At 39.7% G+C, this 18,317-nt stretch overlaps 1 protein-coding gene across 2 annotated transcripts in view; it reads left to right on the forward strand.

Annotated features, from left to right (window-relative positions):
- Positions 1-18,317, forward strand: part of ZNRF2 (zinc and ring finger 2) — a 61,145-nt gene that overhangs the window by 17,112 nt on the left and 25,716 nt on the right. For both annotated transcript variants that reach the window (XM_044417065.1, XM_044417072.1), the window contains exon 2: positions 10,386-10,481. In XM_044417065.1, coding sequence (XP_044273000.1) covers positions 10,386-10,481 — 96 coding nt within the window. The remainder of the gene's footprint in view (positions 1-10,385; positions 10,482-18,317) is intronic.

Here is an 18,317-nt window from a genome sequence, read left to right on the forward strand (position 1 = left end):
TAATGAAATTTTGGTTCACAACCTGATTTGGTCATGAACTGAGGCATTTGTGAGCCGAGGTACCACTGTATTGTGTCAAATGAACACAAAAAATCACCATTGCCCCAAAATCTTAATTTTTCAATCTAAAACCTTTGTTTTTTCACTACTTGGAAGTGCCTTGTGTTTGTACCTTGGATTGACTGCTGCAATAAAGCTGAAGAATGTTTGAAAGGCTACTCTTCAGTAAAAGAATAAGTTCATAGTGACAACTTTTTAAAAAATATATATATTTATATACTGTCCCATTCCCATAGACTCTGGGTGGTTAATTTCAAACAGTTTGCTTACTTGTTTATGAAAGAAGTATATAACTTCCCATATTTCTTATTTTAATTTTATTATCTTTATTTTTAGCAACTTGGAGATTACCTCCATCTACATTCTGTTTTCCCAACTTCAAGAGGAAATGTTCCTTAATGAAGTTATTTTTTAGGGCTAATTTTATTTTATAACTTAAAGAGTCAAATTCTTCTTTGTGCAACACTTAACTAATTTAAGGAATGCTCCAGTCTCTAACATCTTCTGTGCAAACCATGCAGGACCTAACAAGATATGCTCAAGAATCTTCATTACTTTCAGCAGGCCTTTATAGATTCTGTTCCTCTTAAATGAGTAAAGGAATTTTTAAAAAAAAACTTATCAACAGAAAGTGTGCTCTTGTTTATGGATTGTGCTTTTGAGTTTTCAACAGTTGTCTGTAGTGTCATTGTTAGAAAGTACAAAAGGGAATCAAAAGGTGTTCCAAAGAAATGAGAGGGAGGTTCCTTGTAGCTTTCCTTTCATCTTGCTGGCTTCTTCCTCCTTATTTCATTCTCCTGTACTTCCATGGAAAGAACGGAGTACCCAAAGCAGCCCAAAGAAATAAGATGCTTGTTTCTTTAGCAAAACTCCCTATCCCAGTGCACCAAGGGGAAACACTGTTCTGCTGTGCAACAGTACGCAAAGTGCACATCTGCAGTATTCTGACTTACCATGATTTTTGTGGGGCATTTCAACCCGTTGAGATCATTTCTGAAAAGGTAGGAAGCTTCCCTCTTACCTGCTGGGAATTCTTCTCAAGTTGTCAGTGGCTGCGTCCACATAAAGACATGGGGGCAATAATTAGATTGATAAACAAAATAAAACAATTTACTTAAGCAGAAATTTTGCAGTTTATTTTTCTTAATCATAACTCAGCAAAAGTGAACCCTGACACAATGTAAGAGGAAAGTGCTGACTCACCCACCTGCCTCTGAACGTTATGCATCCAAAGTTCAGTGGGTTTAACTAATTTGCGAAGCTTAAACGGAAGATGGATCACAGTCAGTTGAGTGTGTACTTCAGACTTTCAGGTTCCTTTTTCCCTCAGCCTTTTCAGATAGATTGCTATCATTTTTTATATAATAACTGAGTGATTTGGTGTTTACATTAGTGCTTCTCTAAACCTTGTTGCCATGTAGATCCCTCTTTTATTTATAAATAGTTACTGTGGACTGTGGACAATAGTCTATGTTTTTACCGTAGCTATCTGGTTGGCTAAGATGTCTAAGCTGGTAATTGCCCAGCATGTCTGGTCTTGGCCTCCATTAGCTCCCAGAGCTAAGTGGCGGCTACACAGAAAACCAGTTGACTTATGGAAGTATTCAGAACATACCTCAGCTGACATGAAATGGGTATTCTGGATGTTTAAGACATTGGCTGTGCTAGGTGTTTGCCAGTTACTGCCTTTTGCTGCTGCACAGCAGGCTTACTGACTTAAGTTTGTCAGATGATGGTATATAGAGGTTGTCCTGGGTGATTTCATCAAAGGAGGAGATGTTTTGAGAATTAATAATCAACATAATGATGACTCTAAATCAATCACTGACCTCACAGGTACAGAAGAAGCTTTGATGATTTGCGCTAGTTTGGAAGTAGGACATCCAGAAAGGGGCATGCAGACTGAAAGGCCATTTCACAACTACTTGGCCTTCTCTATCCTCCCTGGGTGGGTTAGTTTGGTTGGTCACTTCCACCCTACAATGCATGGGATGGGTTGATTTTAGAATCTCCCAAGACTTGCTGGCCGCTGTGACTATTTATGCTTCTCTTTCTCCAGCAAGTCAGAAGAGGGAGCAAAGCCAAGTGGTACACTTTAGAAGAAGTCTTGCACTTAGGGTACGCACCCACAGCATCCTGCAGCTTAAACAATTTTAAGATAGTTTTTTTCCTGACTATCTTACCATTCTAGTGCTTCTGGAATAGACATCAATCAATATTTATTAAGCTGGTTGGGAAACTGGACTTTCTAGGAGAGGTCTGGTTGGATCAGTCATCCTGCATTCTGTCTGCCATTCTTATTTAAAATCTGCGTATCGAGACTATATTATCTTATAAATAAACCCTTTTATGACTTTCGTTTTTCTCAGCATGAAGGCTAGTTGCAGTTCATTCTGTGAATGTGTAAAATGTACCTGAGTGATAAAGGTTCATAATCCTCACTTTTTGGAATACTGCAAAATAGGAAGGGAGAACATTTTTTTGTTCCTGCAGGAACCAGTTATGGTCTAGAATTGTGCAGAATTTATGTTCATGTTCACTTTTATGGCAGAGTAATTAAAGCTAGGGAAATATGTTATTCCACCAGCTAGAGCAATTGTTTTACTATATGCTATACCAACACAAATTTCTTACTTTCAGTTTAGATAGGGAAATGTGCAAAACATTGGGTACTTTGGCTCTGAGAATGAAGGACAAAATATATGTATTGTAGCATCAATTTCAAAGGGTGTACATATATAACCAGTGCGGTGTAGTGGTTAAGAGCATGGGACTGGGACTCCGATGATCTGGGTTCTAGTCCCTGCTCAGCCATGGAGCCAACTGGGTGATTTTGGGCCAGTCACAGACTCTCAGCCCAATCTACCTCACAGGGTTGTTGTTGTGGGGATAAGATGGAGGAGGAGAATGATGTAAGCTGCCTTGAGCCCTTTGCAGGAAAATGCAGGATATAAATCGAAAAATAAATAAATGAATAAATATAAATGATTGCTATTGTTTTTCTTCAAGATATTGCAGCCTGACTTTTTATCTTTTGCTGTTTGTATGTATTTCAGACAAAGCAATTAAAAATAAAATGGAACTAGGATTTCAGCTAGAGGTATTCTTCTACTTAAAATGCCTTATTTGATGTTAAAGATTGATTCTGGAACTTTTATATGCAAAGTATGCCATCACGTGTTTTCCCTTCATAATATTTGCAGTGTATGTTATATCTCACCTTTCCTTTGAGGAGCCCACACTGGTATACATGATCCTCCTCCTTGCCATTTTTCTCAATAATCCTAGGAGGTATGACAGACTGAGAGTCAGTTTCTGGCCCATAGTCACCCAGCGAGCTTCACAAATGGCTAGGGATTAGAACCCGGGTTTCCAGAGTCCCAGTTCAGCCTACTACATTAAGCTGTTTCGCCATTCTGATAAGTACAAAATGTATTGTGGGAAAATGACCTTGGAGCAGGTCAGGCTCTGGACACCTTCATTGGAGGTACTGATTTCTAGCTTCTCATATGAGGGGTATGTCTTATTGCCCATTCTTTGCTTTTGTGTAGTGAACTTCAAATCATTAGGAAAAAAATGACACTAAAATGCATTTTTAAATGTTATGGCCTTTCCCCCCTTTATTGCATATTTATCAGGTAAATCTTGACCACTTCAATAATATATGTTCATAATGGAATACTTTGGTTCCATTACTGAAGGTGTCGCCTTTCTATTACCCTACCTCACAATCTCAATGTCTTAGAGGCAAACTTCCTTTTGTGGGGCATGTGCTCTTTGGACTTCTGAATTTTCTAAATAAAGTATAGTGAAACATGAATGTGTAACTTGTGCAACACCACCACAGTACCTGCTTTATAGCTATTCTTTTCAGTATGCAGTCTTGCAGAACTCAGGTTGTTAAAATACTGTGCCAACAGAAAACATACTGATATCACCGTGACTGCACCATCCATATGATACACTACTGTGAATAGTATAAGTTCACATCCTATTGATTGTTAGTATGTGTTTGGAAACATTTGATCTGCCCTATATCTTGGCACAGTGCTTGCCTTCTTCTACCCCTCTCCATGTTCCAGAGGGATGAGTTGATGGTTTAATGGTTAGCCATCCCATAGGAGGCTTCTGAAGGGTAGTGTTAACTCATGTTGCCTTGAGAGTTTGCTTAAGTAAAGAGTGATTAATAAATGCATTAAAAGTTTTGGTGAAAGCATTGTATTGTTTAAAATTTATGCATTCCACAGTGGGTGGTCTGAGTGGGTTGAAATACCAAATAACAAATGGCCTTCTTTCTTTTATTTTTTATTTTTTCTTCTTAATTTTTTCTTTGTAGTGGCCACCCAAAGTGTACAAGGATTAATATTTTGATGTCCCATAGGCCTGAATGCCCTTTGCAATGACGTTGTTAAAAACAGTTGTGGTAGCATTCCTTAACCATTTTTATGAAAAATAAATAATTCTTTGTAGCATTCTCCTCCCCCATTTTAAATTTGATCTCAACCCTAATGTTACCAAGATTGCAATTAGAGTGGATATCTCATAGTGGTTTCTTGCCCATCATTTGTCTTTAGCACAACAACAGTGACAACAAATGGAGATGGAAGCCTTAACTGTGTTCACATTTTGTCTCAGCCTTTTCACAGCTACTTCATATTGTGCTTTGTGTATTCTCCCCTTATTATGCTCAGGAAATAGAGAATGCAAAGAGGTGGAGCTTGCGTTGTTCTTCAGAACCTAATTATCTGGTGCAGCTATGAAATAAAATGTTATGGCCTAGGCCACCCTACTTGCACAGAGATAACCCAGTTCAATGTATTACTTTCTTAAAAACAAACATTTAAAAGTTCAACATTCTTTCTTCCTGTTGTTGCCACAGACTAACATGCAAACCTCTCTAGAGCAGGAGTGATTTCAGCAACTCTCAGTAGCAGATGTGAAAGCTTTACAGTGGATTTGCTGCAGGTTATGCTTCCATCCTGTGCTTTCTCATCTGTGAAATGTTGGTCTTTGAAAACAGTCAGTCAGGAAGTTGTTAGCAGTTGCTGTATCAGGTGACTGGCATGATAGTCGGTCAAAGGGACCGAAGTGTCATAGCCATTTGTACATGTGGGGAGCGGGAGGTACCATACACAGGCCTTTCTATGCATCTATTAGAAGTGTCCAAGCCAATATGAGAGAGTTGTATTGCCTAGTTTAAAGGAGAACCTAGCTATAGTGGGCATTATGGAAACCTGGTGGAATAAAAAACCCAGTAGAATATAGTTATCTGTGGATATAAACTCTATAGGAAGGAGAAATAAAGGCATATTGGAGGAGGTGTTTCCCTGTGCATCAAAGAGGGTATCATTTTGAACAAATTAGAGAACCTGAAAGAGGTTTCTTTTACAGAAGTGCAGTGAGCAACAACACTGGTTCCAAAACTAATTTAGTACCAGCAACATGCTGTTGTCATTGAGACCAAAATGTACAAGGTAATCATTAAATTAAAAATGAAACTAGGGAGACCTTCATAAATGGGTGAGTTCACCTCCCCCATGTTGACCTGGTAACATATATATTCCAGTTATGCCACAAAGGTTAAATTTCTTGATGTCCTCTTATTGTATATTTAAGTGAAAAATTGCCAAGGAAGTTCTGCACAGTCACAATTTATTTGGTACATGCTGGTTCCAGGTAAATGGATTAAAAGTGACACAAAATCAGGAAGCATATAGAACGATGTGCCCTCCTGAAAAGGACTCACCAAAGATGCCTGAGCAAACTTAACAGTCATGGAATAAGAGATCCTTTTATGGATCAGTAGTAGGTTAAAGAACAGTGAACAAAGATTAGGAATAAATAATAAATTCTCTCAGTGGAAGGATGTAAAAAAATCCTACAAGGATTTGTGTACCAGTACATTTCTAAAAGGATCTTTCCCAACTGAAAAAATGGACATCAAAATGGAAGATACAGTTCAGTGTAAACAAGTGTAAAGTGATACATGTTGGTATCTCCCCTCCCCACCCCCCAACTTCAAATATAAGTTAGTGGAATCTGAGGTAACAGTGACAAACCAAGATAGACAGAGAAGCAAGTGCCCTGTTCCAGATGGGAAATGGAAATGGCAAGTTTCCTGGCCTTACCAATTCATGGATTCTATTGTATACACTACAACCCATTAATTGGCATTTTGTGTGAACAGGTCACTCTGCAGAATATGCTCGTATTACTTGTTTAACAGAAGTTTCTATCGCAGTTTATATTTAATTCATATTGGATTGAATTTATATTGTTTGCTGACATGCTTCACTAGGAAGCATTAGGTACTGGTATTTCAATTTAATCAGATTCTATAAAGCTTTACCCAGTGAGAACATTATACTTTTACTGACCTGGGTGAAAACTTTGCAGCCTATAGACAGTTCTGCTACCTTTGTGCCCTTTGAAATCATCATTATTGCTTTGAGAAGTGATAGAATGCAAACTTACTGGGACACTAAACACTGTTTTCAGACATCATGATAAACTATGGTTTATTGTGATAGGAATGAGCCACAGCATACCTTGGGCTTGTACCCTCCCCTTGTACTCCAGTGCATACACACAAGGAAGCTTTTGCTTGTGTTCTGATTAACCACAGTTTATTACTACATCTGAACTCTAATCATAGTTTCTCAAAGAAAGCTAGCTTTGTAGCCCATGGTTTGTAGTTTGTTTCATTCCAAGAAACCATTGCTAAGATTAACAATTCATCAGGTACAGATGATGCAGTAAGTTCCATATCCTTGCTATGGAAATTAACATAACAAGGTTCTATTGAAGGGTATCTTATATAGGAATAATGTGTTGGGGGATAGATGGGACCAATAGTAGCTTGAATCCTAAGAATTATGAATGACATTCTGCTTTCCAAAAGAGGCTTTGCTAAGGGAGAAGGGACTTTCCAGAAGAGCATCTAATGTGACATAAGGGAGGCAAATTTGGCAGGAATCTAACATCTTTCCCTTTGCCATCTGTTCATGCATGTGAACATTCACATGTGTACAGCCCAGCTCACCATGGTTGGAATCGAAGAGGTTGCCCATCCCTAATTTGCATTATCTTAACCAAAACAGTAAGTCAGAATTGTTCAGCTTTACTTTCACCAGGAGAATGCTTTTGAACATAAGTTGCAGGATGGAAAACATGTTCCTCCATCTAGCACCCAGTCAAGCAAAGTCTGTAAAAAGCATTAACACTCTCAATTTTCCTTAAATCAGAGTTCGAATATCAGGACTCTGCAATGTTAAGCTATATTAAAGATCTGTATGAGGCAATGCAATACTTTTGTGAGCGTAGCAGGGAGCAACTTAAACAATACCAACTGTAGTTGAAGTCCTGCAGCAAATTAAAGTTGTGGTATTACTTTGCTTTCTAGTGTCAAGCATCATGTTGAGGGAAGATGTTCTGGTTGCTTCTTAATGATAATATTTAAGTAGGGTGAGCTTTAAAAAAAAAAAAGTATGGTGCCTAACAGTTCTTGAACAGTGTGTTATCCTAGTGCAATGATGGCGAACCTATGGCACACATGCTGCAGCGGGCACACAGAGCCCTCTTTGTTGGCACACGAGCCAAGTTGCCCCAGCAGCCATGCACATATTTGAAAAGAGGAATGGTGCCAGGCAACAATGTCCTTCATTAGCCACGACTCGCCACATGAGGAGGTGTCAAACAGGTGGCCAGAGGCAGGTGCAACAGTCGCAGTGGGTGCGCCAGGAAGGAAATGGGCGAGCAGCGAGCGGGTGCGCTGAGTGCTGGTGGAGCCTCCACCCTCCTCCTGCCTCTTCCTCCTCCTTCCTGCCCGCAGCATGTGAGTGGCTGCCCCAGCTGGCCTCCTAGCACAGTGCCGGGACCCTGCTGACTCAGTAGCTGCAGGTGCAGCCAAGCAGCCACATGCCTGCTCCTGGGCCGGGATCCTGCACCGGTGGCCGCAGAGGTGGGGAAGCTGGGCAAAGGGAATGAGCAACGGGGTCAAGGTGGCAAAGCAGCAGCAGCAACTGGAGCAAGGAGGAGGAGAGAGAGGGTGCCTGGGATCGATATGGCGCTTCCTGGGGAGGGAGGCCAAAACAAGGAAAGGTGGAGGCTGGAACTGCTGCGAAGCGAGAGGAGTGGGTGCATGGCGGGGACCCCCCTCCCCACCTGACCCCACTCACCCAGGCTTGGCAGTGCTGTGGGGGCACCTCGAGGAAGATCCCAACAGAAGAGCAGAAGGGATCAGAGATAGCTTCTGCTCACCTTTAGTTTAGGTCTCTCTTCCCCCCATTCCACCCCTCCGGTAAACTTTCAAGTGCCACCGAAGCTCCTGCGGCATTCCTGCGGCATTGGTTTGGGGGCAAGGAGGGAGGGAGGGAGTGCGCATACCTGGGCGCAAGCAAGCCCTGCATCCCCCAACTTGAGGGCGCTGAACGTAAACATGGCTCCTTCTCTCTGTTAATGTGTTTTTCTTTTAAGACAAAAGATGTTAATGTATGAGTTGGTTTTTTTCTGAACTAAAGCCACAGTATTCAGGTTTTATTGCAGTGTTGGCACTTTGTGATAAAAAAGTGGGTTCTGGGTTGCAGTTTGGGCACTCGGTCTCTAAAAAGTTCTCCATCACTGTCCTAGTGGAACAGAAGCCAGTGGTTGTTCATCGCAACTGAACTTTCTTTACCCGGCATCCAAAGAGCAAAGAATGCCAGGCTAGGCTATTGATAGAAAATTCTTCGCAAACAAAAAGAAATAAATATAGTAATCTCGGGAGTCTCAAACATGCACATGTGTTTTCTTCTTCGGCATTTGACTGAAATAAGTAATTTCTTGTGCACTTTAAATCCTTCAACTCTATGCTGATGACTGGGGGCTTGCTAGAGTGGAAAAGGATGAAGCTAATTACACAACGGCCATAAATTTTCTATTAAACTCAGGAAGAACATACTGAATGCCTAACCAGGTCTGTAAAGGCTGTTGCATTTTCTGGCCATTTGTCAAGTTTTTGTGCAAGACAGGTGGAATGGTTTGGAAACAGGAAGTGTGGGTCATGAATTCATCTACTTATCAGTTTGTACCTTGTATTGAGCAACAGTTTCAGTCATGTAATTAGAGGTATTAAAACCATATTGCAGCATGTTTTCATTTTAGCTGTGTGAAGATCCTTCAAAGATGAATATATACTTTGATTAGGATGGTCCTGAATGAAGTCATCCCTTGAAAATGAAGGGACTGTTTTTGAAACTGAGCTTTTGAGACTGTTTTTGAAACTGAGCTTTTGAGACAGTTATGTTAGAGAGAATCATTCAAAATCACTGTCCTCTTTTTTTGTGGTGAGGGTTTGAAATGCCTACCTGAAAGTTTGAAATGCCTGCTTTTAAATGAAAATGAAACTTGATGTAGAGAAAGACAGAAGGTGCAGAAATATTTAAAATATAATACAAAAGTTATTGGATATATGACTTGTTTAAATTTGTGCTAATAAGCAAAACCCTGAGACAATCTAGCATGATCTTGTCACTTCTGTAACCAGGTAATTTTTCTTGTATTGTAACAGTTGTTTTACTGGAAAATAAACTTCACAATTTGATTGTGATTATGAAGTTGTCTAGCCTCTCTGACCTAGTTTGATTTAATCCTTTCCAGTCAGTCCTACTTAAAGGGTTGATTCTAGTACAGCAAAATTCCTTCATAAATACGGAGAGGACACTATGAGAATATGAGACCATATTCATTGAGATAAACCTTGATAAACCTACAATTGCACAGAGTAATTTTACCTTGATCTTGACTCATTTGCACATTGGAAACACATGTCAGTTTGGTTGCCATCATTTGCTGTTGGTGACAAATTCACAAAAGGTATTTGAGTTTAAGTCTTCTTTCCCAGCTGTGTTAAGAAACTGCACCTACAAATTTCTATTTCTTTCTGTGACACTTCTTCCTCTCTGAAATGAAGCATTGTGCTAACTAGCTCTTAACATCAGCATACAATATTACCACACAATTTCACATGTTTTACAATGTAACCTACTTTGAGTTTGTTGTCTCTTGTCCTGTTAATAGGACCTTTCTATCCAGACACAACTATATGGCTACCCAGTTTGCATAAAATTCAAAAAAGGAACTACGTATATAGTTAATAAACCATAGTAAACTCAGCTGTTAGGCAAAATGCACCTGTCTCTTAAAAACAGTGGCATATTTCAATAGCCATGCATGGTGATATTTTCATAACCTGAACAACTGTTTTGAATTGCCTGTAATGCACTGTTCTTCAATTGTTAAAGATACTTCCATTGTTAGACATTTTTCTTTTTTCTTTACATCTTCAGGATTCAAGTGCCCAGTTTGTTCCAAGTTTGTATCTTCTGATGAAATGGATTTACATCTTGTGATGTGCTTGACAAAACCAAGGATAACCTACAATGGTAAGAAAATAAGCCAATTGCTGCTTGTAGTACAGAAATTGCATCATTATTACGCCTTGCCAATTGGGTATTTTTTTAATTAGCAAGTGCAGTGATCTTAGTTCAGAGAACACTGGTTCTTGGGCCGATAGAAATGTAATAAATAAAGTAAAATATAAGTACATACTTGAAACTGATAATACTCTACTTTCTGCTAGCTCTTTCTGATGATTATTTTCTTCTTTCCCTGCCTGGTCTTCCCAGATCCTTTCCCTTTCTTTGCCATCTTTAAGGATTGTAATTAGGTAGAAGACTAGAGTAATTATGTGACCATGTCACTGAATGACTATTTGAGCATGCAGTCTGGCATTTCAGAAGTGATGATCTTTGCTTGTTCCCTAACTTTTGCTGCATTAACTGGAATGGATCTGAATGAAAAATTCTCAACGTCTGTAATATCTGTGACTTTCCTCTTCCTTCTATATGGCTAAAGTAAATGAGAAGTGAAATTCAGTGATACTATACATTCACCAACTATAGATTGGTAGCTATTTTCAGTTATATTTTCAGTATGAGTACAGTGATATTAAAAATATTAACCTATATATATATTAAGATAAAACATTTGTATGCTATTATTTCAATATGTCACTAAACATTGGGAAGAAATTTTGTTGCATACGGTCCAGTTAAAAGTAATAGCTGTGTCTCAAGGGCAAATTGAAACTCATTTGAGAGACTAGTAGTCAGAGCTATGAAAGGTCTACTGGCTGTTTTTTACCTTCATAAGTTGTTCCTTAGTCATACAAAATTAGAATGTTATCTTTAGGCCAATTTCATTCACATATAGTATGTGCGTAGGTGTGTGTGTGTGTGTGTGTGTGTTTCTACTCATCAGTCCAGCAACATACCATTTTACATATGTTTGTGACTCCTCTGCTTTGTCCTGCCACAAAATAATGAACACTTACAGCCATTTATCAAATGGTAATAACCATTTTGTGCACGTTGCTAGGTATCCATTAAATTTACTTTCCAGCTACACAAGGGCAAGTGCTTTGGACAAGAAGGACATTAGCAGTGCATCTCTCCTTTTTTGAAATCTCATTTGAGCTGAGGTTGGAAGTTGCAGGCATCTCCCACACTGATGAGAGAAATCCGTTTCACACAAAAGCTCTTGGCACATGTTAGAGAACTGGAGGGAATTGAATACAAGCTGGCTGATATGTCAGTACCTGTTGTCTGCAATGATGAATCATAATTATGGAGAATCCTGGGTTACTGTTCATGTGTTGTTGTATAAAGTCTGTTTCTTTCTGCTTGGCTTTTCCTACCAGTACCAGTGGGAGTAACTGAATTAATCAGGAGATTGCAGTTTACAATATGATCTTGTCAGTGTCAACTAAGAAGAAAGTCCCAGTGAGTTCCCTGATTGCAGTTTTATTGTGTCATTTGAATTGGGGCTTCTGGCTCATTGTTCCTTTGACAAGCCAGGAATTGTAAATCAAGACCTGGTACTGGTACAGATCAGCAACTCAGAATATGAGTTTAGTATTTGAACCCTCCCTTGTCATTATGTGCAAATCTAGAACTAAGAGTTAAGTAACGGTTGTTAAATATGAACAATCCTGGAAGAGAATCCACGGCTTGCTGTTGAATTGTGAACTCTGTCTGTTTGAATACTGGGCTATTGTTACATGCAAACCCAGTACCATTGAAGCAGAAGGCAGGAGCGGTTAAAAAAATCCCTTGCAACATGCCAGGATGGCTAGGCTCTAGAGGCATTCAAGATATAGAGAGTGGATGAAGGAGGAGCAAATTGTGCTTTGCATGATTGTTGGACAAGAGAAATCATGAGTAAATTCTAGGTGAGTTCTGGTTTGCTATTACATGTGAGCCAGGTTGTTGGCTTCTAATTACGGCTTGTGACAAGAAAAGAGCCCCAATTAAGATAATATGACATGGCATCCTTTCCTAGGTTAGTATGATCAGTCTTGTAGGCAGGAAGAGCCAAACAGAAGTTAAAGTGTAGCTAGCACAAAGATGACACTCCAGAACAGTCAGCCAGAATTCTCCAATTCTCCAATATTATTGCATATTGTTACAAGCGAATGTGACCATCGCGTAGGACAACTTAAATGCAGTTAGTGCTATCCCAGCAAATGGAAAAAACATAAACACTTACATTCTTGATCAGCAATTGGCGAAATCAGGGAAATAGTAAACATTATCTTCACCACCCCAGGCAATTACAAACCACTGGCTTACCAAATTTTGCATCTGGGTCAGACTCGCTCAACAGAAGAGAGACATATAGTAAATGTCAGATGTTTGAGAACTGCAAGACATGGACAAATGTTTATTTATTTAATAGTAACAGAAGAGGGTTGACTCATTCTCTGCAGGGCTCTTGGGAGTGCTGACTGGGCTGCTGTTTGAGGCACAGAGTGGAAGTGAAATGATTGATGGGCCACTGTGATTGGTTATCACAGCAGGAGATTCGAGCATCTTTCCCTGAAGGTTTTTTTGTGCTCAGCTGCTGGTTTGAGCCTTGATTGGTTGAGGCTCAGAGTTGAAGTCACATGATTGAAGCACTACAATTGGTTATCACAGCCTTGTTGCCTGCTTTTGTCCACCCAGGCTTGGCTGCTCAGAAGAGAAGTTGCATATGGCTTTTTCAGCTCCCCATTTCATGTACCAGCTTGGCTGCTAGAAGTTGCATCAGGCTTTTATGGCATGAGACTGGCTAGCCTCAGTTTGGTCACTCCTGATCTTTGTCAGACGTATCCACATCGCATCAGTATTTACCCAGTCTTAAAAGTTGAAGTGGAAAGTTTGCGCTTATGTATTGAAAAGATGCTAACATGTCTCTCTTTATACAAAGTGCTCCCCCACTTCACACATGCTTGACCACTCCCATTGCCATGGAAAAGAAACGTGTTATACATTTAACAATATGGAAAAACTGTGGTACAAATATGCCTGGCCTGTGCAGGAAGCTGAAAATAAACCAATGTCTTCTTTCTGAGAGCAGACAACTTGTCACCGCCTCTTCAGGTGGTTACACAGATGTCAAGAAATGGTGTGTATAACCTTACCACTTAAGCAGTAAAGTTTTCCATTTAGGTAGTTTTTTCACACTTCACTCATGTTACTGTTAATTCATGACAGTATTCTGGTATTGTCGGTATAGCATGTGCAACTACTGAGAACTTTAGCTTTGTACATTATGCCTCTGTTGCTCTATATTTGACTTCCAAGGTAAATGTCCTCAACTGCTGTCTAGTATTAAGGAAGTCCACTCTTAGTGCTTTACTTAATGGACTAGAGAGCAAGAATACAGTTTTGTTATACTTGCACTGAGGCACTGCTAGGACATGCACCATAGACATATAAACTGTTGCTCTGATTTCCTTAAGGGCAAGGCTGAGTGAATGCCATGCTTTAATCCTTCTGCACCCAGAAAAGCTGAACTCTGTGATTTGTATAAATTATACAATTTGACCGATTTCTTTTAGTTTGGCATAATTCTCCATAAGAAATAAAAAAAGCCTGCCATCTGGACCCGACACTGTTTGGTAACTATTGCCCAATTGCAAATGACTCTTTTTAGGGAAGATACTGAAGCAGGCTATTGCAAAATAATTGCAGGCACTGTTAGGGGATGGCAATAATCTAAACCAATTCCTGACTGAGTTTTGACCTGTGTACTGAACTGAATCTGTTTGGTTGCCCTGATAGATGACCTTTACTGGGCTTAGGGACAAGGGGAGTGTGACACGGTTAATTCTATTTGATTTCTTTTTAGCGTTCTATATCATTGACCCATAGTATTCTCCTAGATTGACTGTGCGTTGAGCATTGGAAGCACTGTGTTAAAATGGTTCTGATCTTAACCTGTAGATTTCAGAGATTGGGTGACTGTTCCTTAGCCACGTGGCAGTTTAGTTGTGGAATTCTGCAGGTTATGTAAGACCATAAGAAAGTCATGCTGGACCAGACCAGAAGTCCATCAAGTTGCCTGTGTTTTAGCATCTATATGAAGCTGCTGGGAATGTTCATTATGGGATTTGGAGCCAAGGGCTATCACTATGCTGATGACACACTATCTCACTGTGACACCTGGATCAGGAGAGGCTGTGCAAGCCCAAGAGCGGTGTCTGGACTCAGTTGTTGAGTGGAAGATGACCAGGACATTGAAGCTGAATCCTGACAGGATGGAAGTCGTCTGGTTGAATGAGTCCTCTGTCCAGGAGTTAGGCTCATTGTTTGTTTTGGATGGGATTGTACTGGCAGGATGAAAATACCATGGCATCATATTAGAGTTGGAAGCAACCAGTAGTAGAGTTGGAAGGGAATCCAACACCCTGCTCAGTTCAGGACATCCCTCTCAGATGGCTGTCCAACTGCCTCTTGAATGCCTCCAGTGTGGAAGAGCCCATGACCTCCCTAGGCCATGGGTTCTATTGCTGTACTGCTCTAACAATCAGAAAGTTTTTCTTGAAGTTTTTCCATCTGAAATCTGTCTTCCTGTAACTTAAGCCCATTATTCCATGTCCTGTACTCCGGGATGATTGAGAAGAGTTCCTGGCATTCCTCTGTGTGATAGCCTTTCAAGTATTTGAAAAATGCTATTACATCTCCTCTCGGTCTTTTTTCCCACAAAGCTAAGCATGCCCAGTTTGTTCAATCTTTTCTTGGGGGACTTTGTTTTCAGTTCTGATCAGGTCTGGAAATACTCCTAGATCCTTTACTGCCCCTGGGGTCCCAAATTACTGTGATAACTTGGAGTATCTTTTATCATGTTTGATTGCTTTGCCAGCTACAGTTTCTCCTGGCAAGAATAGCTTGACCACAGTGATAGAGGCACTAGACTGGATTACTGCAATGTTTTTTTATGTGTGGCTGCTCTGCTGTTATTAGGAAGGCTCCTTCTCTGCATGCTACTTCTTTGCTGAGCGAACTGTACTGGCCTAGATGTTACTTACAGGGCCAAGTTTAAGGTTTTGGTACAGTGTACAAAGCCCTAAACTACTGGGGATCAGGCACTGAGATCATCAGAGGACATTTGGACAGAGGACAGCCTCCATGGACCTGAGGCTGATTGGAGTCCACCAAAAGAAAAGCCTTCAGTGTGGTAACTCCATTTTTGTGAAACTCCTTGTCTTTAGAGGTCAGGCAGGCTCTGAAGCGGTGTTGTTTTCAGTGCCTGCTGAAAGTTTCCCTTGCTGGTGACCCATGGTATTAATGTCATCTTGTTTTTGATATATTGCTTTTATGTTATCTGTTTTATTTTTATTGTTCACCACTCCAGGTTTGTCTGTTTAATGTATAATTTTTGTAAATAAATAAGGTTAGGAAAACCTGGATGCTATGTTTTGTACTATTTTACATCAGGAGTCCAATTTCCATGTACCAGAAGCTGGCAATACAGGAATTCTCCCCCGCCTCCCCTTAGCTCTTGGGAGTTCTTAGCATATTTTGATGGACTGCATATAAACAAGAAGGGCTCATTATGGGCTGCATAAGACACAGAAAAACATAATAGCAAAATTAAGGCATGCTGCCTCTGGTAGCACATAGCCAGCAAGACTAGTAGCCATTGATAGCTTCCTCCCTCATGAATCTGTCTGATACCTTTTAAAAGACATTGAGATTGGCAGCTGCCACCACTTCCCATGGAAGTGAATCCTATAGTTTAACTATATACCCTGTGAAGTAGTACTCCCTTTTTTCCTGCCCTAAACTTCCCACTAGTCAACTTCATGGGATGATCCCAGGTCTAGTGTATGGGAGAGGGGCTTTCTACTTTCTGTGCCTTTATTTACTTTTTTTCTAAGCCGAACAGTCCCACTTGTTGTAGCTGTTCTTCATAGGGAAGCTGCTCCAGCTGCCTGATAATTTTTGTTGCCCTTCTCTGTACTCTTTCCAACTCAATATAATGCCTTTTTTTCAGATAAGGCAATGAGAACTGAACACAGTATTCCAAGTGTAGTAGCCCCAAATATTTGTATAAGGGCCGTAATATTTTGGCAGTTCTGTGCCATTTCCAATGAAGCCTAGCTGGGAGCTTTCCTTCTTCACAGCAGCTAGTCACTAGATGGACATCATTATTGCATTTTCCACCACTACCCCAAGATTCTTGCTAAGTCACTGCTAGCTCAGATCCCCTGAAATAAAGATACTTTGCCCCAACATGCATTACTCTCCACTTGCTTATATTGAACTGCAGTTGCCATTTTGATGCCCATTCTCCTCACAGTCTCTTTTGGTTTTAACCGACCTAGCATGTTTAGTTTCATTGGCACATTTTGCCACTTCACTACTTATTCCTCATTCCAGATCATTTATTAATAGGTTGTAGAGCATTGATCTTAATATGGAACCTTGTGGGACTCCTCTAGTTACATATCTCCATTGGGACAAGCTACCATTTATTCCCACCCTCATAATTTGGAGCCAATATCATAATGTTAGATGCAAGTCCTTTGCAAACCAGAATATTTATTTCAAATGTCTTGGCTCTAGCAGAACACTTTTATGAGTCTGGGCAAGTACACACTGGAGATTTTTCCCTAAGTTGTACATCTGCTGCATTGCTGCTTTTGGAAGAATATTTGGAAGGGCATGAATACAGTTTGAATGAAACTATCTGCATTTTTCATTCTTTGTTTGTATTCTGAGTTTATAGGACAATAAGAGTAAGCATGACTGGGAGAGTATTCTTGAAGCCAGTCGTGTGATTTGGAAAATTTTCCTTTCCACAGAAAAATTTCCATTTCATTAATTAACAATGCAAATACAGTGTATGCAAGCTATATTGTAAATAAAATATAGGCAAACCCAGCACTTTTAAAGTTATAATTAATAACATTAGGCAATTATGTGAGAAAATAAATGCATGCTGTTTACTGAAATATATTCATTACTGTGAAATGGAACAAATTGGAAGTGATGGCAAAACTGAAGGTGCCCCAGCAACCTCAGTGAAACAGAGTTGAATTCTCTGGAAATTGATGAATGATTTTCTGAGTTTATTGTATAGTTTTTTAAGTTACTAAGGTGCATTAGTACTGCTTTATCAAACCTGACATCTTTCAGATATGTTGAACTGCAAGTCCCAGCATCCCCAGTCAAATTGAAGGATGCTGGAAATTGTAGTACAACGTATTTGGAACGTGCCAAGCTGGGGAAGGCTAAATTAGCGTGCCAACAATTTTCAGAAGCTTTGTTTCTTTCTTACATTTAAAAAAGTAAATGAAGTATATGCTGTTGTTTTTTAAAACTTTAAAGCCGTTCCAACAAAAATTCTACAAAATATCATTCTTAAATTACATTATATGTGCTGTAAGTTTTTACTCAGATATTTCAGGTGAAATACGTGTGCTGTGTTGAGACAAAAAAGGGTGCTGTTTAAGCTTAGCTGTTCATTTTACTTGCTTGTAGTAAACAGGCCAGCGATTTTCTGATCCAAATTAAATTTTTTCCAGTGCAGCTGATGTTTTACAAATTAGCCAAAAGTTATCCATGACATGACTAGGTAGTGTACTAATGCTCAGACTCTGTCAGAAAAATGGCATCTAAGTTAATTATGAACAACTTTATCTGCAAATTGTCAAGCAAATTGCTAACAGCAGGCTGTTCAGGATTCAAGCTGCTATATTCTAGAACCTATACCCAGGAAGCCCTTAACTTCCTGAAGGAGTTCTACTGGATAACACTGAACAGATGCAGTGGAGGTGGAGAAGTGAGATTTCTTCATCACCAGGGAATAAATTCACAAATGGATTCTTATCTCTGCTTGATTGTATTTGTTGCAAGTCTTCTGACATTTGTGCTTTAATTGTCAACAGTTGG

The sequence above is a fragment of the Varanus komodoensis genome, unplaced genomic scaffold (assembly GCF_004798865.1).
Source record: "Varanus komodoensis strain SLA01 unplaced genomic scaffold, ASM479886v1 scaffold10, whole genome shotgun sequence".
NCBI classification, from domain to species: Eukaryota; Metazoa; Chordata; class Lepidosauria; order Squamata; family Varanidae; genus Varanus; species Varanus komodoensis.